General features: G+C 40.7%; 2 protein-coding genes across 4 annotated transcripts in view; both read left to right on the top strand.

Annotated features, from left to right (window-relative positions):
- Nucleotides 1-1,494: 1,494 nt before the first annotated feature.
- On the top strand, nt 1,495-8,080 carry LOC124067816 (stem-loop binding protein). Of its 3 annotated transcripts, none has more exons than XM_046405454.1 (8): nt 1,495-1,782; nt 3,260-3,406; nt 4,360-4,473; nt 4,568-4,633; nt 4,805-4,927; nt 5,566-5,721; nt 5,806-5,911; nt 6,617-8,080. In XM_046405454.1, the coding sequence occupies exons 1-8, from the start codon at nt 1,583-1,585 to the stop codon at nt 6,686-6,688; spliced, it is 984 nt and encodes a 327-aa protein (XP_046261410.1). In that variant the 5' UTR covers nt 1,495-1,582; the 3' UTR covers nt 6,689-8,080. The 3 variants fall into 3 exon arrangements, with proteins under 3 accessions (XP_046261410.1, XP_046261408.1, XP_046261409.1); XM_046405452.1 differs by having other exon boundaries at nt 1,498-1,782; nt 4,562-4,633; XM_046405453.1 differs by having other exon boundaries at nt 1,501-1,782; nt 3,263-3,406; nt 4,562-4,633.
- immt (inner membrane protein, mitochondrial (mitofilin)) overlaps nt 8,004-22,548 on the top strand; it is a 39,996-nt gene continuing 25,451 nt past the window's right edge. The window contains exons 1-3 of the mRNA XM_046405451.1: nt 8,004-8,142; nt 21,593-21,660; nt 21,802-21,988. Of these exons, the coding sequence (XP_046261407.1) occupies nt 8,101-8,142; nt 21,593-21,660; nt 21,802-21,988 (297 nt within the window). The 5' untranslated portion in view covers nt 8,004-8,100. The remainder of the gene's footprint in view (nt 8,143-21,592; nt 21,661-21,801; nt 21,989-22,548) is intronic.

The raw sequence follows: 22,548 nt of genomic DNA, 5'->3' as shown, positions 1-22,548 counted from the left end.
AGCCATCGCTAATGAACAGGCTAAGCTAGTTTAGCGGAATTTAGCAAATGCTAATCGGTTATAAGGTTAGCGTCAAAATAATAAAATGAGTGATGAAGTCTATGACTAGAACAGACGATCAAGGTAACAGTGTGAAATTACTCGCTGCAGCGAATATTGGAACAACTTAAGCGATCTTTAATTAAAGCGCAGACGGAGCTGCTCGTACCACCAGTAACACACAACAACAAGAAATGACGTAGGACGCTTACCGCAACAGGAAGTCCAGCTGTTGGCTGCCGGGGCACGAGAAATGCGACCGCCATCTTGAACCGGTCATTCTACTGCAAAGATGCCTGAACACTGTGCGGCGTATAGCTGTACAAATTGGTGGACTTCTGACTATTGGGGCTCGGGGGATTACTTTTCACAAATAAGATTGAACATTATTATTGGTTGTATTTTGTGAATAGAATATTACTGTACTGTTCCCGTTTTCATTTTGAAGGTTTCCCAAAAATAAAGACATTAGGAAGAAGTGGGAAGTGGCTTTGAGGAGGGAAAGATTCACTGCAAGTGATTCATTCATGCTTTGCAGTGAACATTTTAAGCAGGAAGATTTTTGATAGGACAGGTCAGATTGTGTGACTCAGAGATGGTGTTATTCCACCCATCTTCAGCTTCCCTATTCATCTCCAAAGCATAGGTGTATCATCATAAGGTTATTAGCATTCATAAATATAAATATTCTATTATCAGTCATATTACGTTTCAAGTATTATGCTTCTTCATTTTAGTCACAAAAGGGCAGGACTACCTCCAGAAGAGCCTCTCAAGAGGCCCCAATAGCTGCAACTTCACACCCACAACCTCAGTCTAATGATGTGAGTATTTCTATTTTAAACATCATATCATAATGGTCCTGGACATATTAAAATCTCACTTATTTGCTGCCACTCATATTAAACACACTCGCAAACCTATACACACACAATTGAAGACATGTTGAACATGCATTCCTGGCACATACACAAGAACACCATGGCGAGAGAAAAGAGGGACAGTAAGGAGTCTTTTGGGGGATTTGGGGGAAAATTAAAAAAATAAACTTTTATGATCAATAAAAATGAAAAATTAAAACTTTCATTAGCAACTTTGTGCACATGTTACATGTATGTCGTTTGCAGCAAAAAAATTCTATGATTGATTAAATGCACTGACACTTCACTGCGCCTACCAAACAGTTTACACTGAGTGGAGCCGGTGACCGGTCCGAGATGGCGGCCCCACGGCTCGTCAGCGCCAATAGGCAGTAGCGGTTGATACTCTTTATTATGTCTATGTATGACCGGGCTTTTGGTCTCCACTGCGCATGCTCCATGTATACCGCTTTTTTTCCTCCTCAGTCACTCATGGCCCATCCTACTCTTCCTCTGATTGGCTAGAAGTCTGGGTCTTTAGAATTGGATTGGTAGCAGGACGAATGAGTTTCGTAAAGTCATCTTAAAAATATCAGGGTAAACCAATCAGACAATTCGTGCCTTCGTATGTATTATGCGACCAACTGTGGCGATCAGTCGTGCGCAAGCCTGGTTTATCTCGAATGCCTATGTGGCTCTTTGGATTGTTTAGGGTCGCGCGTCTTTCATCGTTGGCGGGTTTCTGTAGACTGCGAGCCTACTGTAGAGCCTCTCAATTGACCACAGAAATACTTCACCACTCTAGGTATAGAGTATCAAGAAAAATGTCTGACTGGATCAGAAACAGACGACTTAATGCTTCAAACAGCGAACATGACAACCGGTAAGGTGTGACTGTTGTAGTTTCGCCATATGTGAAACACTGTTATAGCCAGCTCCCATTGTATTTTTGTACACTTGACTGGAGGAATCATGCTAGGTTAGCTGAGATCCTCTTTAAAATATATATTCTGTTTTACTCGCTACAAAGCACACCAGTTAGTAATCAATTTCTACAACTTAAGCACATCTGCATCTGTTTATAAATGTTGTGCTCTGTAGCCTTTTCCCGCGCCAGCTTGTACAATTACTACGATATCGAGTTGCTCCACTTTGAGGTGTGCTCGTAACACTAGAACACACCGCCTGTTCATTTGTTGATTGAGTGGCTAAGAAATCGACAGTAAACACGAAACATCGAGTTAAAAGAATATTGAAGTTCTTCGCCGCATGGATTATAATTGGTCTTTCTCTGCCTGTGCAGATAACTGGACGGATAGTTAACCCCTTTGTCAGGAGGAGGATATATCATGAACACGTTACTCGGGATATAGCTGAAAGAATATTCGCTATCTCGCAACTGTAAACATTCGGGTAGATAATGGATTAACGAAGGCCGTCAGAACAAACGGAAGTAAAGAGTGCGTGGCTCGTTTAAGTGCTGCTACAGTTAGCACAAATTCTGCGTCTGCATGTTACCAGCATATTCTCAGTGGCTTTAAGAGGCCGTAAACTCGCGATGTTATAAAATCCCAGACGCTTGTTTAAAAGCCCGACCGCTGTACTTGCATTATCGTCAGAATCTCCAAAAGGTCTTCGGGAAAAATATTCCTCCGTTACACTGTAACCAGTTTCCCAAATTTCGACCCATTTTCTTTTCAAGGGAGCAGACGAGTGTCTCGGCTTAATGAACGCTCTGTCACATGTGGCCATTTTTGTCTGAAATCGTCTGTAATTCCAAATCATGGGCTGCCATCTTTGTTTTGACAGGAAACAGTTGCGTTCGTTGGTGTAAATAGTTATCATTTATATTTAAAAAACTGGATGATGCACACAGTCTGCAAATCAGTTCTGCATTTAATGCTCTATGTAACTAATGTGCTGTTTTGGTGTGTATTGCTTATTTTGTGTAGCATTGGTTTAGTTGTTTGACACTGGAAACATTCTCTTGACATTTATTTTTAATTTAATTTACTTTATTAATCCTAAGATGGGAAATTACTTCTCTGCATTTAACCTATCACTGATTAAAACACACACACATGCAACATGCATTGAAACAGACAGGAGCAGTGGGCTGCATCAAGCCAGCTAATGGGGGGTGGGTGACATTATCACTCCACTACACTCAAATTTTTCCTGTCCGTCCAGTGGGGGAATCAATCTAGCAGCCTTCTGATCACAAGCCTCTTCTCCAACCTCTAGGCCACAACTGCCCCAATGCCATGAGGTGTATCTGTAATAAAGATCTATCAAAATGAATTTGAAAAACAAGCTTGAATGTTTAGGTCTAATTCTTCATTGTGTCTTCCCTTGTGTTGGAGCTATGGCCCGTCTCGGTGGTCCCACTGCAGGAAGAGAGGGATTGATGGAAACCTGCGGGCCTACAGAATGTCAGATGGTAGTAAAAGGGAAAACAGCAGCCACAGTGACCGCAGCTGTAGCCACTCCAACAACAGACATGCTAGGTAAGATAAGAATTTAGATAAGTAAATATTTCTGTGTTGCCTCACATTCTATATGTCAGGCTCAAAAGTTACACTTTTATTCACCACAAGAACCACAGCCCATGGCCAACAAGTGCTTATGTTCTGCACCTGCATGAAGAGAAATAATTCCCCATACCAGCAGGTGGTGGTAGTCTCTTTGGCAGTCAAAAAGGGGAACCGGACTTCCTCGGCCTGGCAAAGACAGATGAACGATGAGCTGGGCTATCATTGTGATTTTCTCCACCTGTACGTGATGCCCTTTCACTGCTTGTGTTTTTGCTTGCCCAGACAACACTTGTTGCACTTGTGGCAAGGAGCATTTTCGACATCACCTTTGAGGTGTAATCACACACTATATGTGTTGCATGCTGTTGTGTGTGTATGACAGCTGCCAATGTTCTTTGCACACAGGCTCTGACTGATTGAATATAGTGAAAGGGTAACACAGACTAGCTACATATGTGTGTGTGCCATGAAAGAAAATGATTAACAAGACATGCAAGCAGGTTTTATCAGGATCAAGGCAGATTTTGAAAAATGGCTAAATTCTTAGTGCAAAAAGACTTGAGAAATTAGAGTGTTGAAAGAGTTTTGACAATAGGCCAAGCTATTTTTAGGGCAAGGGCTGAGTTGGTATCAAACATATGACCATTTGTAGTTCATAGTCTTTTAACCTCTCGACTATCTGCTCTGTTGGTAAGTGTGTTCCTTTTTGTGGAACAACAATACCTTCCATTGGAGAAAATCAAACTTTTGCATCATCTGTATTATCTATAAGGAAAAGAAACTTGAGAAACGGTTAACTGAGTGTGCAATGTTCTCCCATATTGAGTCTCTAGATAAATAAGTTTGTGATCACACAACCACAACTGTATCAGTTGGCACTGTGGCCACAATGGCTTGATATTCCTGTCACTTTGTTTTATCCTTAGCTTCACAACCCCTGAGAACACAGGCCCGGTGTCTCGTTGTGGCAGACAAGCAGACTGGGGCAGCCTGGTGGAGGATGATGAGATGAAGAGGGATATGCACATAGACATTCAGCGGTAACCAAACTCTGCTTTTATTTTATTCATTTCATCTAATTTATTCAGTTATTGAAACTGGTGTCAAACTTGACTGATTATGTTACAGTTACAGGAGGAGGATACTGGGCACAGAGACCCCTCAGAGAGAGAGGAAGACCTCCTCTGACTCTTCTGGGAGGTATGTCTTTTATTCCTGACCATTAAACTCAGAATATTGATTTGTTGATCAAACATTGGCTTCCGATTGCCAGCTGTGACATGTTGTGCCAATTAATAGCATCTTGTCATGCCTTTTTATTATTTGACTCTGTATCTGTAAATGGATGGTAAGCCTGTTTATCTGATGCAGTTGTGACTCCAAAGAGGACGAAAATATGGAGACAGATGAGGCTGTGTTGCTACGACGACAGAAACAGATAAACTATGGCAAGAACACGCTGGCCTATGACCGATATATCAAAGAAGTCCCAAAGTAGGTTTACACAAAGCTACACAAACACCCACACCAGTGTTTACTACAGGATTTCATGAGACTATGGTGGGTGGCAACTATGGTGAACTCAGACCTGCTCAAGGAGGCATACTTCCCTGGAAGAAAATTTTGGACCTTTTAAATGTTAAATGTGTCGATTTGGTGCTTTTTCAGAGCAAGATTTAAAGGCTAGATTACAAATACTGTAAATTTCAATAATAAATTGTAGAAAATATAAAATGTGGAGAGTAATAAAATATATTCAAAAACTTTGGTTCTCCAGCCTGAGAACTGTACCTTTGGCCCTTTGGCATGATTGACCTTCATAAGTCACAAATTCACAGAACACAGCCCTGACTGACTGGACGTGAGGGATGAGATGATGATGTTGGAACAAATCAGACTATAGTGGGCAGCCAAAGTGTTGGTTAATAATGATTACTTATGGAAAATGTTGTGCATTCAGTCTGTATATGCCAGGTCTTGTTACTGAGTAAGAAGTAAAGCTCTACTTGCTGGCATTATCACTGTATCATTTTTTTTATTGCAAATACTGTTTTACAACAAATGGGGGAAACATTAACCCCCAGTTTCTGTTATTTGTTTATTTTTTTCCCCCTTCCCCTTTATGATTTCAGACATATGCGTCAGCCGGGTGTTCACCCAAAGACACCTAATAAGTTCAGAAAATACAGCCGTCGCTCATGGGACCAGCAGATCAAACTGTGGAAGGTCAAACTGCATGCCTGGGACCCACCAACAGAGAAAGGCCAAGATCAAGTCCTCAATAACATGTAAGAAGATTTTTGGCCTTGACCTGAGGCATGTAAAGAACAGATACGAACTTGTGCTCATGTGTTTGCCATTTGTTCCTCCAGTGGTGAGCTGGATCTTGATGTCATGGACATTGAGGTGAACTTCCCAACCTTGTCAGATTCCCATAATACCCCAGACTCTTTCAACACACACAGCCTTTCACTGGAGGTGAGTTTGATTCTTTTAGTAGAATTGTAGCACATTGTGAGCTCAAGCACATGTGGTTTTAAGTTCAGCGGAAACACATTTTTAAGTAATTGAAATTTTAAGCAGTATAAGAGAAAAATATAGTTATACTTCTTTGATGGTTTAATGAATGCTTGACAATTCTCTAATTCCAGGAAATAGCTGTAATTTGATACTGTGTTTACTAAATGAGAGATTGGGAGAGCACAGCAGATCAACTAAATGTCAAAATGTTTTCAAATTGTTATACAATTCAACATACATGGACATTAATTTTTCCTAAAATAAATGCATAATGAAAGATCTCCCTTAGAAATCAGCAACTGCTTTTAAACTCAGTACAGCTAAGTAAACTTTACTATTTGTCTAAGATCTTTGTCTCCAGTTTCACCAGAAAAATTACCATATTGCATCGATCTTTCCAAGAAGCCTCCTGAGTCATTAACTTGGAAAATAACATTTTCAAACGGGAATCCTGTGATTTGCAGGGATTAGATGACTATGTAATTACCCAATGAGGCATTAGCTTTTTGACAACTTGTGAACAAAGATGGTGTGGGATTAAATGTGGAACTTCTAACTACAAAACTTATAATACAGATCCTGATTTGAAAGCAGAGGAAAAACACTGGTACTTTATGAAGTGGCTTTTTTATTGAACTTGATTGCTTGTGCTCTCTTGCTCAGTGTGAAGACTGTTTGGGTACTCCGGTTAAAGTACAGAAGACAGAAACCACAGCAGAACCTGACATGGCATAGCTCATCATTGTGTCTGTCCAAGAAAATACAGCTTGTTCACATGCACCTCAAATGGTTCAGCTGTATCCTGCCAACATATTCACTTCTCACAGCCCTCGATGTTACTCAGAATTACTTAGTTTCAGTTATGTGCTCTTTAGTTTGCTTAAATCAGTGCTGCATCTGCACAGCTTTGCAGTGTGTCTTAGCTGGTAGTTACTTGTTTAATATTATATTTGGTATTCTTTCTTCTTTTCTACTGGTGCTTCTTAATTACTAGGTTGGCACATTTTACAGATGACCACTCAGGGAGTCTTCTTTTATGGCTTTTAAATGTTTAATCAAGTTTCAGTCAGTTTAATTTTTTTTCTTCTTTTTTTTTTAATTAAGGTTTGGTGTTCAGACACTTGAGGCACTGATCTGTGGGCTTGGTATAGCGGATGTTAAATATAATAATGCTTAATTGAATGCCAGAATAAACAGAAAGAGGAGTCAAGTTTCTACAAGTTTAAAGGAGTTGGACAAACCAGAGTGAAAATGTTTTCCTTTTAATGTTTCACATTGACAAAGTTCTTTCTTTTTTTTTTAGCCTGTACAACTTAAAGTACTGAAGAGCATTACTTAAGTTTTATTGACCTGTGATTTGTTCATCCAAATGTTGCTGTTTCTCATTGCTGTTTCCGTCACTATGAAGATTTTCAAATAAAAAAACAAACTTGAATGTCTCATTGTATTTTCTGAGGATGACTTTTTTTGAATTATTACTTGCTGTAATTAATAATTGTGTCATGCTAGTGTGAGTGATTTGAAAGTATCAGGATTAGTTTCATATATTACTTCCTGGTGTATTTACTGAAGTCAGTTGAGTATAATTTGGACTTGCATGCTGTTTTGACTTTTCTGCAGTGATCTTGTTTACCATCAATTAAATATTTGTAATGTTGGGGTTAGTTTTTTCTGATGTGTGATGGCATAATAATTTGAGCCCTAGAAAAGCTGTCCATGGTAAAAGTAAGAAAGGATTTCAAAGTAAGTTTGAGGTGAGCTCAAAAGATATTCACTCATCAGCATGCACTTCTCGCACCCTTCCGTGATGGATGTCCAACACAACAAAAGCCACAGAAAATGGAGAGTGTTTTCTCATTACCAGGTGCGCGCGCGCCGGGGGTGTTTTTGTTAAGTTTGAGAGAAATTTGATTCAAATTCTACTTCAGGCAAAGGGCGGCAGCATTGCGCACACATACATGCGCTGCAACTAGCTAATGTTAAATTTAAAAGGAGAAGAAAAGAAAATGAAGCGGTAGAGGGCAGCAGTAAGCAAGGGTTACCGTCTAGCCGTCCGAAGAAGAAGCAGAACACGAGAAGTAGAAGATTAGTCACTGCTCCTGTGAAGGTTAAATTGACTCGGATTTGGAAAAAAGTGATTGAAGAACATGCTGAGGGCTTGTCTGAAGGGAGCTAATGCCACAGCCCGGGTAAGACTCGTACTTTTTCAACTAACCACTCTTTTAACGTTACCACGGTGAGCTACAATGTTAGCATTGGCGTGTTCTCTTTCAGTGACCCGCAGTCGGGCTCAAGGTGGGATTGTTAACAATAATATACTACCTAATAATAAATTATTGAATCGACATTACTGTTTAAATTGTCAACAATAATAATAATAATGCCTAGTGCTTGCAGATCAGCTTCCAGAGACGGATGATTTCGAATATGAGCAAGCTAACGAGTTGAGCTAAGTTCAAATGGGGACCCATTAAATACTTTAACGTTCGGGGAACGTTCTACAAACGGTGCCTGGGGGTGAGGTAGCATTTGCTGGACGCCACAGCAAGCGTTCCTTGGGCGTTGTTTTGGAAACTTTTCTTAATGTTTCGTTTCAGCGTTTGGTAACCTAAAATTGTTTGCAAGATCTACATTTTAAAAGCTTCGACTGTGACAAACAGCTTTATTGGCTCAACCACCCACTTATTCCTCGTCTTCCTCCACCCGTTGTCCCGGTGGCAACAGAGCCATCGGAGCACAGAAAGCGTCCCTTACTTGCGTCAGCTTTACGCTTCTACGGATGGTCGGCGGGTGCAAGCCCTAACCGGAGATGTATTGCTTCACTGTCCCGTTTTCCATCTTTTCTTCATTTTCAATCAGTACCCCTAACACTGTACTGCATTAGTTAGCATTATCATATATGCGCAATGAGAATAATAAACAGTAGTAAATACATAAATGGTAACAGTAAAAATGGTAAAAGTGATCTTAATTTCTTGAAATAATGTGATATAAGATAAACATAACTGAGTTGTGTAATTGTGAATAGTTAGTTTCACACATCACAGTGGAAACATAGGACAGCCATCTGACACCACTAGAGCCTGACTGTTGTATACATTGTTATCTGTTATCATAGCCAGGGGTCCATAATGGAGGTCATAGTAAATTTAGGGCTAATTATCTCACATATTCAACAATCACCCTTCATTTCATACACACTCCAGGTTAACCTTCATTTGCAGGATTGAGACTTTGTGGCATCAGTGCTCAAGATTGTCCAGAAATACTGGGACTGTGCTGTGAAGATGCATGGTTGAGATCAGCAGAAGACACATAATGACAACACAGGTTGTTGAGACTCAGACTCAGGAAGGTTAAGTAGTCCAAGCTGGCCCAAAGACAGCAGCCACACCAAAAAAGGGACATCAGTTACCCTCAGCCTAGTGGTCAGTTAACAATCATTTAATAGCAGTTCTTAACAACAAATAAAACCATGTATAAGCAAAGCATTGTGATTGAGCAAATTTTGTGTTTTGCTTTTGTTACTTGTTTAAGCTACAGTCAGCAAGTTTAGTGGCCACTCTCTCCTTATATAAACTAAACATACAAGTCAAGTTTTCTGCCTACCTGAAAAGCGCTGTGATGGTCATATGCAGTGTATGTTTTTAAATAAAAATGACGTTCACCTATAGCTGACATAATGACTGGCGTCTCACACATGTTGTTTCAGTCTGTTCTGACAGCAGGAATGAACCAGAGTACGTGTGTTGGCAGCAGGAATGAACTGGAGCTTTCTCTGTGACCTAAGCTAATTAACATGTAAGATAATACCATTCAAGGTAGCTATATCACCAAATAGTTTGTTTCTAAGATGTTTAGGGCCCAGCACAATAACTTCCGTTTTGTCTGAGTTGAGAAGTAGAAAATTACAAGTCATTCAGGATTTTATATCTTTAAGGCATGCCTGAAGTTTTGTTGGCTGATTGATTTCATTTGGTTTCACTGATATATATAATTGTGTGTCATCTGGGTAACAGTGAAAGTGTATTGATTGTTTCTTAATAATCTCACCAATGGGTAGCATATATAGGGGGAATAATACTGGTCTGAGCACACAACCTTGGGGGACTAACTTTTGTCTATAAGGAGGATTCATCATTAACATGAACAAACTGATTTTGATTTGATAAATAAGACTGAAACCAGCTTAATCTAGTCTTCTTAATGCCAATGAAATGTTCCAATCAGTCTAATAAAATATAATGGTCAGCCTTATCAAATGCAGCAATGAGGTCTAATGATATGAATAAGGCCCTCATCTGATGCAAGTAAAAGATCATTTGTGATTTTGACCAGTGCCATCTCTGTGTTGTGACAAGGTCTAAAACCAGAGATCCTCAAATTAACCACTGTTATGTAGGAAGTCATGTAGCTGATTAGCAACTGCTTTCTCAAGGATCTTAGAGAGAAAGGGAAGGTTAGATATCGGTCTATAATTGCCCAAAATCTCTGGATCAAGAGTAGACTTTTTAAGGAGAGATTTGAGATCAGCTATTTTAAAGGACTGTGGTACGTAGCCTGTTATTAGAGACAGATTTATCATGTCTAGTAGGAAAATGCTGAGTAGGGGTAAAACGTCTTTGTGCAGCTTAGGTGGGATGGGGTCTAAGAGGCATGTTGTTGGTTAGATGAAGAGATCGGTGAAGAAGAAAAGCAGTCTAGATAATGGTCTGGTCCTACAGTTCTTTCCAAGGCTTCTGCATTTGAAGGTAGGTCAGTGCCAGTTGAAGTTAGGAGGTGTTAAATTTTGTCTGAGTAAAAGTTTTTTGTTAAAAAGGTCATAAAATCTTTACTCAGAAGGGTTACAGGAATACAAAGATCAATAACGCTGTGACCCTCTGTCAGTTTGGTTACAGTGCTGAAGAGAAACCTGGGGTTGTTCTTATTTTCTTCAATTAACACCTGCTCTGGTATTCCATAGGGCCTCTCTGTATGATTTGAGACTGTGGTGTCAGACTAGACGAATTTCTTCTAGTTTGGTGGAGAGCAATTTTCTTTAGAGTTTTTGTGTGTTTTGCTTTAATTTGCGGATCTCGGAGTTGTATCATGGTGCTAATCTCTTTTGCTGTATTGTTTTCTTTTTTAGGGGGGCAATAGAGTCAAGTTCTCAATGAGCTTGCAGCACAAAATCATAAGAAAAAAAAGATCAGTTTGAGAGGGACTATAGTTAGGATGAGACTGTTCCTTAGCATTGGAGTGTTCGGTTATACTGAAATGTGGTGCTGCAGTAAATACATAAAGTATACCTTTCGTAATATGTTATCTCTCATCTAGTGTAGGAATTTTTTTTGTGGTGGCTTGTAGTCAGGTAATTGAAATTCAAAGTGGTAAAACAAAGGTCAGATAAAACAGAATTTTGGGGGAAGACTGTTAAATGTTGTTTTTGTAAATGTAAACACTGATTCAACATTAATTTTAATGACACCCGACTGGTGCAGTCGGGTGTCATTACCACCAACAGGTTTTGTTGTCTTTCTGCATTTATGCTTACCCTTAGCCAGCAGTTTCAAGTAGGATTCCACGTTGCATGCTCTGGCCCCAGGAATACATTTGACTATGGTCGCTGGTGTGGCCGCTTTTAGAAAATGAAGGAGCTCAGTGCTTTGCGTTCAAACTCTTCCATGTAGTGGTTGGCCACAATGCATGACACCAGTGAACCCATGGCACATTTGTCTTTTGTCTATGGAAACAGCCTCCATTGTACTTGGCTGGGTTGTCTGAGAAACTCAGAAGAATTTTCTCAAAGCGCAACATGTCCACACACAGAAACCCAGCAATACCCCAGACAAACACAGGTCCATCCTAAGGATAACACACCCACTGACAACCTAAACAACAAGGTATATGCGTTAAAGTGCAGCAAGGAGTGCTCAGACCTTTACATAGGGGAACCCAAACAATCACTCCACAGACGCATGGCACAGCACAGGAAAGTCAGCTCATTGGGACAAGACTCTGCTGTATATCTGCATCTCAAGGATGAGGGACACACCTTTGAGGACTCAAATGTTCACATTCTGGACAAAGAAGACCAGTGCTTTGAGAGAGTTGTGAAAGAGGCCGTCTATGTCCAGATAGAACAACCATTGTTGAACAGAGGTGGTGGCTAACAACACCAACTTTTAGCCACCTATAGCATTGATATCCCTCCCCAGACGGTTTTACCCCCATTTGCGCCATTCCTCACGTGACCGTAATGACTCACATGATGGAGTGGGACAACGACTCACTAATGAGTCACACCTTGACTCGTGACCATAACCATTCACATGATGGCATGAAGTGTCGATGACCCTCAAGACCACCACCAACCCAACTAGAAGTTAAATACCTGGAACTCCCCATCTGTCTCAGAACTGAAGAAGCCTTTCGGGAGAGAGGTGAAACGTCTTCAATACTCTATAGCTGGTTGCCTTCGCTTCCAGCACTTCAACTAATTGTCATAATCTTATTCAGATGAAACTAGTACATTGAAACTACATAATTCTCCAAAATCTCAAAAACACTGGGGTTCTAGTTATGTAAAAAATTAAAACAATGTCCAGCAGCTACTTAAGACAGCTCCTCCAGATATATTTTTAAAATTTTTTTCTCATTATAAACATTTAACTCACAAATTCACTTTTAATCAGAAATCAGAAACGACTTTATTGCCATGTAAGTGAAGAGGTTTCACATTACTAGGAATTTGTCTTGGTGATTGGTGCATACATAGAACGTAAGAACGAGTAACATATAATAGTAGAATAAAATAGAATAAGGTAAAACAAAAGAAAATGAGATAAGTAAAATAAATATGGTTCTGGAGGTAGTACAAAAGTGAGGTAGTACAGGGTGCACTTTACTGAAGTAACTAAAGTGCAAAGCAGTATGTTAGTCAGTTGGTGTTCAACAGTCCAACAGCAGAGGGGAAGAAGCTGTTCTTGTGGTGTGAGGTTTTAGTCCGAATAGACCGTAACCTCCTGCCTGAAGGGAGTTTCTCAAAGAGTCCATGTCCAGGGTGAGAAGGGTCAGCTGTGATCCGACCTGCACGCCTCAGAGTCCTGGAGATGTACAGGTCTCGGAGAGATGGAAGGCTGCAGCCGATCACCTTCTCAGCAGAGCGCACAGCACGCTGCAGTCTGTGCTTGTCCCTGGCAGTGGCCCCAGTGTACCACACGGTGATGGAGGAGGTGAGGATGGACTCAATGATGGCCGTGTAGAACTGAACCATCATCTTTGAGTGTCCTCAGCTGCTGCAGGAAGAACATCCTCTGCTGAGCTCTTTTGATGAGGGAGCTGAAGGTCAGCTTCCACTTGAGGCCCCAGGTGATGGTGGTACCCAGGAAACGGAAGGAGTCCACCATGGAGATGGGGGTGTCTGTCAGGGTTGGGGGGGGTGCGATGGAGCTGGCACATTCTGAAAGTCAATGATCATTTCCACTGTCTTCTGGGCGTTCCGCTCCAGGTTGTTGTTGCTGCACCAGGACACCAGATGGTCCACCTCCCTCCTGTAGGCAGACTCATCCCCGTCTGGGCTTTGGGCTTATAGTTGGTGATTTGCCTAAGCCCTTTCCACACGGAGGCCGAGTCATTAGCTGAGAAATGCTGTTGACGTTTCTCAGAGTACAGTGATTTAGCACTTCTCACCTCCTTGCTAAACCTGTACTTGGCCTCTTTGTAGCTGTCTCTATCCCCACTTCTGAATGCAGCCTGCTTCTCTAGCCTCAGCTGTCTGAGTTTAGCTGTGAACCAGGGTTTGTCATTGTTAAAACTTACCCTGGTGCGTGTTGGCACAATACTGTCCTCACAGTACTGGATATATGAGGTTACAGTGTGTGTATACTCATCAAGACTATCCGCAGCAGCCCTGAACACGTCCCAGTCTGTTGAATCCAAACATAAACGAAACTCTTCCACAGCCTGGCTGGTCCCCCTTTTAGTTGTACTCACCACAGGTTTGGCGAGCTTCAGCCTCTGTCTGTATGTGGGAATCAGGTGGACCATGACGTGGTCAGATAGACCAAGAGTGGGGCGGGGCACTGCACGATATGCTCCGCTTATTGCGGTGTAACAATGATCCAGTGTGTTCTCCTCTCTGGTCGGGCATTTGATTAGCTGATTGTATTTGGGTAGCTCTTGGTTCAGATTTCCTTTATTAAAGTCGCCAAGGACAATAACTAAGGAGTCCGGATATGTTTTCTCCACACGCAGTACCTGATCGGCGGGTACATGCTGAGCCTCGTGCACGTCCGCACTCGGCAGGATGTAAAAAGCGGCCAGAATGAATGAAGCAAACTCACACTGAGAGTAAAAAGGCTTACAGTGTATGAATAAGTACTCCAGAGCAGGAGAACAGTGCTGGGAGATCACAGTCACATCAGTACACCAGCCACTGTTGATGTAAAAACAGACACCTTCACCTTTAGTTTTGCCAGAAAGTTCCTTGTGACGATCTGCTCGAAGAAGTTGGAATCCCTCCAACTGCAGCGTGCAGTCCGGTATCTGTCCACAAAGTCACGTCTCCGTGAAGCACAAAACACAAGATGAAGAAAAGTCCCTGTTATTTCTCATCAGCAGTGTCAGCTGATCCATTTTGTTGCAGAGTGAGCGTGCATTAGAGAGAAAGATTCCAGGTAACAGTCTGTGCGTTCCGCGTTTGCGGAGGTGCACCAGCTCGCTTTCCTCTGCTTCAGCGCCTCACTTTTTTGACTAAAATGCGGAGTACATCTGCAGCAGATGCTAATAAAATAGAGATAAGTCAACGTGTGTGAAATATCTGATGTTCATGAGCTCTTCTCTGGTGTAAGAGCATGCGGACACACAATATTTACACAAACAGACAAAACAGAGTACACCAAAACACCAGGGCGTCCGTCCTCGGCACCATCTTGATATGTTTTTCATTCAGAATCAGTTTTAATCATACAAGTATGGTTAAAGTTCAAATTCACTATGAGAAGACTGATGTAAAGAGAACTGAGATTGCAATATATGTCACTGACTAAAACTAAGCAGCAACTGCCAATCTGTCACCTCAAAACAGCCCTGGAGTGTCTCATTGGCCGCTTTACGAGAGGCACATAGCAGGGGGAGAGGTGGATCAGGTTGTGATCTGACCTGCCTAGTGGGGGGAGGGGGGAAGAGCTGTAACAATCCTTTGCATTAGCATACAGCAGATCAATTGTTCTTCCCTCTCTGGTAGGACAGTTCACAAACTGAGTGAAAGTGGGGAGTGTTTTGTCCAGGTTAGGTTAGGTTAGTCTGCACTTTATCTGCCGTTATCTCCCTATATGTATATACTGTTATTTTTTTATATATTACTTTCTTATTTTTATATTTTGTGTGAAAAATTACTTCTACTTTTGTGTAGAAATAGAAATATTTATTTTCTATGCAAATAATGTCTTATTTGCATAGAAAATAAATACTTCTCACATCCATCCATCCATTTTCTATACCGCTTATCCGTCAGGGTCGCGGGGGGGCTGGAGCCTATCCCAGCTGACTACGGGCGAGAGGCGGGATACACCCTGGACTGGTCGCCAGTCAATCGCAGGGCCAACACACAAAGACAAACAACCACACACTCTCACACTCACACCTAGGGGCAATTTAGAGTAGCCAATTAACCTAATGTGCATGTTTTTGGTGTTGTGGGAGAAAGCCGGAGTACCGGGAGAAAACCCACACAGGCACAGGGAGAACATGCAAACTCCACATAGAAGGGCCCAGACCGGGATTCGAACCTGGGACCCTCTTGCTATGAGACAGTGCTAACCACTGCACCACCGTGCTGCCAATATTTCTCACAGATTTTACTTATTAATTCTTAAAAAGCATTGCTGCCATGTGACTAATTACATGGTAACTATTGGCTAGCTGTTTTTAGTTTGCTAATAAATTAGCTTAACTGATCAGAATGCCATATGGTGTGACACTGTGTCATATGGTGTGACTGATTTTTCCAAGTCACACCATGTGACACATCTTTTACATACTTAGTCCCTGAAACAAATCTGTACAATAATTAATCCATCCACTAATCATAACTTGAGGGACTTTGGTGTAAATAGTCTTTTTCTTTTCTGTACTGTAAACAGATGCAGGTACTTGTTTCCTGTGTATTTATTCTTTCTGAATGTACATCCTTCCCTTATTCTTGCATGCTTTTCACCCTCTATATCCTGTTCTGTGTCCTGTGCTGCTGTAACGTAATTTCCCAGTTATGGGTCTAATAAAGGATTATCTTATCTGTCACACCATATGACATTCACTTTATTTTACATGAATATTTATGTATTTAAAAAGTCTGATCGAAAAAAAAATCCATATGATAAATAATCCACTTTCCAATGTTATATTTCATGCAGCTATATTTTAGTTTCCCATAATATTAAAAGATCTTTTTCCTGCATTTGTTGTCAGAGTGAGGCAGATATGTCCATCAAGGAGGGGACACACAAGTGCAAGGAAAGTCTGAATGCAGACCCTGTAAGGAGAGAGGAAGTCCTCAGGGAAAGGAGGGAAAAGTAAATAGATCATGCCAGTTCACATAGGACAGACTATAGGAGGTTGAAAGTCTAGGCCACAACCAGCATAGTAATATTCTGAAAACTATTACTACTGCTTACTGTAACTATGATAGTGAATCTGAAATTAAATGTTTAAAAATCTTAGTCATTATATATTTTCCTTTAACAGGTATGAAGAGAAGAAACAAAAAGGAAAAATTAAGCCGTTCAGTGACCTGAATGCCTTAATAATAATAATAATAATAATAATAATAATATGTCTTAATAACTATTACTGAATACACAATGTTAAGAGGAGTTTATATTGAACCATTAAGGTTATGTGAATGCTATATTTGAAATTCATGTGTGACCTGTTTCCTCAGCTGTTTGTGTGTTAAATACATTTAAGACACTTTTTGTATATTGTGGTGTGGTTTAGCAGTTTATCTTGAATTTCCCTCAGGATCACTAAAGTATCGATCTATCTATATATCTATCATATAGTGTGACACTAATGTCACAAGTGTGATGTTCACAATTGTGACAAAAAAAGTCTTTGTTAGTGGTAATTCATGAAAATATCAATAGAACACAAGGAAATTAGTATCAGCAAGAGTCTCAAGCAATTTCTTACTGTTGTTACAAGGTTTAAGAGAATTTATCTAAAATAGCTTAAAAAGACTGAGGAGCAATGTCCTCCGTTGCATGATGATTTTGAAAAATAAACCGAAATATACGAAATTTTCACAAGGAAATGTTAAATATCAAAGCAGTCATGATTAAAATGTTTGATGAAGTGAGTTAGAATAAAAATAAATACCTCGTTTTCACTTTATGTGAAATAGCTTTCATGTCACACCATATGACAATTTAAGGCACTGATAGAGCAAACTGATAAAAAAAATGCATATTTCAATTCAAACTCTAAAAGAACACATATATTTGGAAAGTTAAGAGTCATAACAACACAAAAAAATAATTTTCCGGGGTAATATTTGAAGTTTTTTTAAAAAACATTTTTCCGGCTTATATGTCAGCCACCCAGTTGCATAAGAGACACTTAAATGTGGTGAGTTTTGTTTGTGAGTGTGGTTGATGACATCTTGACAAGTGGCTCAAAAGCACATTCCAAGTCTTGCAGGTACATGGACAGTTGAAATGGATACATTGGTAGGAAGGGTGGCATCCATAATGTCTGTGTTCAAGCTTATAATGTTCAGAAGCTCAGATCTTTGTGAAACACAAGTACCACAACCTTTACATTTCGTTATTAATCTGAACATTAGGAAAGGAACAAAAAAGGCCCACCTTACCCATTTGCCAATTAATAAAACGTACAAAATGCAGCAAAATACATTTAATTTGGAGAATGGTCAGTTATTTTTCCTTCGGGAAAGTTAATTGAATAAATCGCTGCCGCAGAAAAACTGCAAATACTCACTGTATGTGTAACTGAAATTATTGGCATTATACTTTCAGTATATACTACATTATTGTGTATAGACCGTGCTACATCCTGTTCAGATTTAAAGTGCTTCCAGTTCTATTGTGGGTTTGAATTTAAACATACAATGCCTAGCCAAAAAAATGGTCACACACAATATTTTGGCAAAGGAATTCAGTGGGAAAAAAAGATGTGTGTACATGCATAAGTTCAGTGTTCATATTAGGACTTATCATAAGTGCAAGGTGGCAAAAAACTATATTTTCTGAAAAACCATAAACTCAAAGAGATTTTAAATATTTTTTTTCTTGTTGAAACAGCATTATACTTAAGTGGCACTTCAGACTGAATTTATTAATTTATTATTTATTATAGACCTTACACTTGTGGTATTGAACTATACAGTGTTATACAGAGAGATAAATCTGTCATGATCTATGATCTATAATCTCCTGATTTTTTTTTTGTCATATGTTTTGTTGTTTGTCCTATAATTAGCATGTTCCCCCAAGCCCGCATAATTTAACCCAACTCCAGCAGCAGCTACACCATTTTAGTGTATCGACAGATTATGAAAATTCAGTAAAAGAAAATCTTCTTGAGAAAGTCAGGAAAAGCAGGTTGGCGAAGGGCAAATATTTTAATGTTTATCGTGAAAGTGGCAAGTATCCTGCCTCTGGCGTCAGACCAAGCCTTGCTTATGCCACAGGTGAGGCAGGTGTGTGGTGGCACATGATATCCATTGTAGCAAAATGGTGAGGGAGCTGCTTCGCTTGTTAGGCAATGGATTTCATCAGCACATGCATACACGTCTGACTAGCTGACTCAGCAGTTAAACATCACAAAGCAGGAGGCAAATTTATTCAAGCACTATAAGACAAGCATTTTCCTTTTCTTACCTGGTAACAGAATAACAAGACCAACAATATCTACTTTGCACTCAGTGAAGTCAATATGCATATTTCCCTTTGAATTAGGTAGCCACATGATGGCAGTGTTAATGAGCATTAATGAACATGTGCAAAATGCAAAAACCGACTGTAAAAGTTAACACTGTAAAGTGCAAAAGTTACTCACCTGCAAAAGGTTGGTGTGATACCATTTTACATGGTCATGTGACATGAAACCCACAGGTTTAAAGGGAAAATACCACTTCATTAGAATTAGTGTTTTTAATTTTAGCTGTGAGGAGTGTTATTTTCATTGAGAACCATAGTACCCATATATCTGCCATTTACACTGCTCAAAAAAATAAAGGGAACACTTAAACAACACACTGTAACTCCAAGTCAGTCACACTTCTGTGAAATCAAACTGTCCACTTAGGAAGCAACACTGACTGACAATTAATTTCACGTGCTGTTGTGCAAATGGAACAGACAACAGGTGGAAATTATAGGCAATTAGCAAGACACTCCCAATAAAGGAGTGGTTCTTCAGATGGTGACCACAGACCACTTCACAGTTCCTATGCTTTCTGGCTGATGTTGTGGTCACTTTTGAATGCTGGCGGTGCTTTTACTCTAGTGGTAGCATGAGACGGAGTCTACAACCCACACAAGTGGCTCAGATAGTGCAGCTCATCCAGGATGGCACATCAATGTGAGCTGTGGCAAGAAGATGTGCTGTTTCTGTCAGCGTAGTGTCCAGAGCACGGAGGCGCTACCAGGAGACAGGCCAGTACATCAGGAGATGTGGAGGAGGCCGTAGAAGGGCAACAACCCAGCAGCAGGACTGCTACCTCCGCCTTTGGAACAGGAGGAGCACTGCCAGAGCCCTGCAAAATGACCTCCAGCAGGCCACAAATGTGCACGTGTCTGCTCAAGCAGTCAGAAACAGATTCCATGAGGGTGGTATGAGGGCCCGACGTCCACAGGTGGGGGTTGTGCTTACAGCCCAACACCGTGCAGAAGGTTTGGCATCTACCAGAGAACACCAAGATTGGCAAATTCGCCACTGGCGCCCTGTGCTCTTCACAGATGAAAGCAGGGTCACACTGAGCACATGTGACAGACGTGATAGAGTCTGGAGACGGTTTGGCAGTGGGTCAGTAATGGTGTGGGGTGGCATTTCGTTGGGGGGCCGCACAGCCCTCCATGTGCTCGCCAGAGGACTGCCATTAGGTACTGAGATGAGATCCTCAGACCCCTTGTGAGACCATATGCTGGTGTGGTTGGCCCTTGGTTCCTCCTAATGCAAGACAATGCTAGACCTCATGTGGCTGGTGTGTGTCAACAGTTCCTGCAAGACGAAGGCATTGGTGCTATGGACTGGCCTGAGCACATTTAGGACATCATGTCTCACTCCATCTACCAACGCCACGTTGCACCACAGACTGTCCAGGAGTTGGCGGATGCTTTAGTCCAGGTCTGGGAGGAGATCCCTCAGGAGACCATCCGCCACCTCACCAGGAGCATGCCCAGGCGTTGTAGGGAGGTCATACAGGCACGTGGAGGCCACACACACTACTGAGCCTCATTTTGACTTGAGACTTAAGGACATTAAATCAAAGTTGGATCAGTCTGTAGCGTGTTTTTCCACTTTAATTTTGAGTGTGACTCCAAATCCAGACCTCCATAGGTTAATAAATTTGATTTCAATTGATAATTTTTGTGTGATTTTGTTGTCAGCACATTCAAATATGCAAAGAACAAAGTATTTAATAAGAATATTTCATTCATTCAGATCTAGGATGTGTTATTTTAGTGTTCCCTTTATTTTTTTGAGCAGTGTATTTACAATACAATACATAGTCTTACAGCATTCCAATTAAAATAACCTGTCATGTTTGTCCTTTGTGATGAATGATGCTTATTGCACGTATGTTTCTCTCTCTCTCTTTCATCCCCTCTGTCCTGTCTACTTCTCCTTCCCCCTCTTAACCCGGCCGACTATCAGCAGGATAGTTGTCCCTTGCTAAAGGTTTCTTCCTGTTGAAAAGGAGGTTTTCCTTGCCACTGTCTGCTTGCTCAGGGGTTCAGGCTCTGGGTTTCTTTAAAACACTTAGAGACAATTTTGATTGTAGGTGCTATATAAATAAAATTGAATTATATTGAATTTATATTCCTCAGCATTCCAACAATTGGCATTATTAACTTTATTTACTTTATTTTATTGACCTGATGAATTTAACACCAGAGATGTATTGACTTAGTTTTGAAAACAAAACTTTAAAATCACATAAATTAAACATCCACTGCTAAGCATCTCATTAGCAGTGGATGCAAATATAGCAGCATTTTCCATGGCTTGCCCTCAGCACCACCTCTGAAAGCTGAAAATAGCTGAAAATAATAATTTAAAATAAAATGGAAATACAAAATTAACTGAATTTAAAATAATACTACCCTCCTCACAGGACTCCTGGTTCTCCTGAATGAAAGAAGTGTATGACCCATTCATCTATCAGTAGGCTATTATTATATCATCATTAATATGACTAAAGCCTTTTCTGGCATAAAAAGCAGAAGCTCTAAACTTCTCATGATAATGCACAAACAGTGACAGTCAATCCTAACTGCCGTGACAAGTCCATGGCAACTGCCCCAAACAGCTGTAACTGCTCCAAACAATGGCAGCTGCCGTGCAGGTCAGGTTTGAGCTTGCTGTCTCTCTGTTTTCTGTAATAATTCAAAAACCTGTTTGCCTGATCTACAGAAGAGCTTCAGGGGAACCCTTCTTACCAATCTGCAAAGCTGCCGGCACTACACAGCAGGAGAGACCAGGTAACACACACACAGTACAAAGATGAATTGTGCAAAATTTAAAGTGAGTCATGTAACGATTTCACACATTACATTCAGGCCTCTTGATGATAGCAAGACCATATTGACTTCAAGTGTTTTTGCTGTCTTCTTCCACCACAGTGGTGCAGGAAAAGTGGTTGCTGCTGGCTTGGTGACAGTAGGCGGTGGCATTGGAGCCACGATACTCTATGCCAAATGGGACCAAAAGTTCAGAACAACCGTGGAGAACAATGTTCCATACTCCGATTGGCTGTTTGGTCTGGCTTTGGGACCTTCTCAAGATGTCAGCCTTTCCATACAGAAACAGGTCAGGATGGATTCATAACATGTTTGGATGATGTGGAAAGCTAGCTGGAATCTAGATTAGAAATCTTTTTAGAATAAAAAAGGATGTGAAAAAGAAAAATCCACTCATTAACAGAGCTGCTAAGTAAATCTAATTACTTTGAATTAAGTATGTCCCTACCTGACTCTAAACATCATATCAGTGCTTTATTCACCAAAATCTACACGTATACACCAATCAGCCACAACATTAGGCCCCCTGATCTAATATTAAGTAGTTTCCTCTTTTACCGCCAAAACAGCCCTGACCCATAGAAGTATGGATTCCAATGGAGCTCTGAAGGTAATCTGTGGTAGCCGGCACCGAACTGTCAGTCGCAGATCCTTTAAATCCTGTAAGTCACTAGGTGGATCCTCTGTGGATCAGACTTCTTCTGGCATCACACAGATGCTTAATTTGATTGATATCTCAAGAATTTGGAGGCCAAGTCAACACCTCAGACTCGTTGTGTTCTTCAAACCATTCTCGAACCATTTTTGCAGTGTGGTAGGGCATATTATCCTGCTGAAAGAGACCATCGC

The sequence above is a fragment of the Scatophagus argus genome, chromosome 12, assembly GCF_020382885.2.
Source record: "Scatophagus argus isolate fScaArg1 chromosome 12, fScaArg1.pri, whole genome shotgun sequence".
Taxonomy (NCBI): Eukaryota; Metazoa; Chordata; class Actinopteri; family Scatophagidae; genus Scatophagus; species Scatophagus argus.
The sequence above is the reverse complement of the archived record's forward strand: the minus strand, read 5'-3'. Positions and strand labels throughout refer to the sequence as shown.

Coding starts and splice junctions, on each gene's coding strand:
- LOC124067816 (XM_046405452.1), top strand. CDS start 1,583: ATGCCTATGTGGCTCTTTGGATTGTTTAGGGTCGCGCGTCTTTCATCG. Junction 1,783..3,259: donor AACAGCGAACATGACAACCG/GTAAGGTGTGAC, acceptor TCCCTTGTGTTG/GAGCTATGGCCCGTCTCGGT. Junction 4,928..5,565: donor TATATCAAAGAAGTCCCAAA/GTAGGTTTACAC, acceptor TTATGATTTCAG/ACATATGCGTCAGCCGGGTG.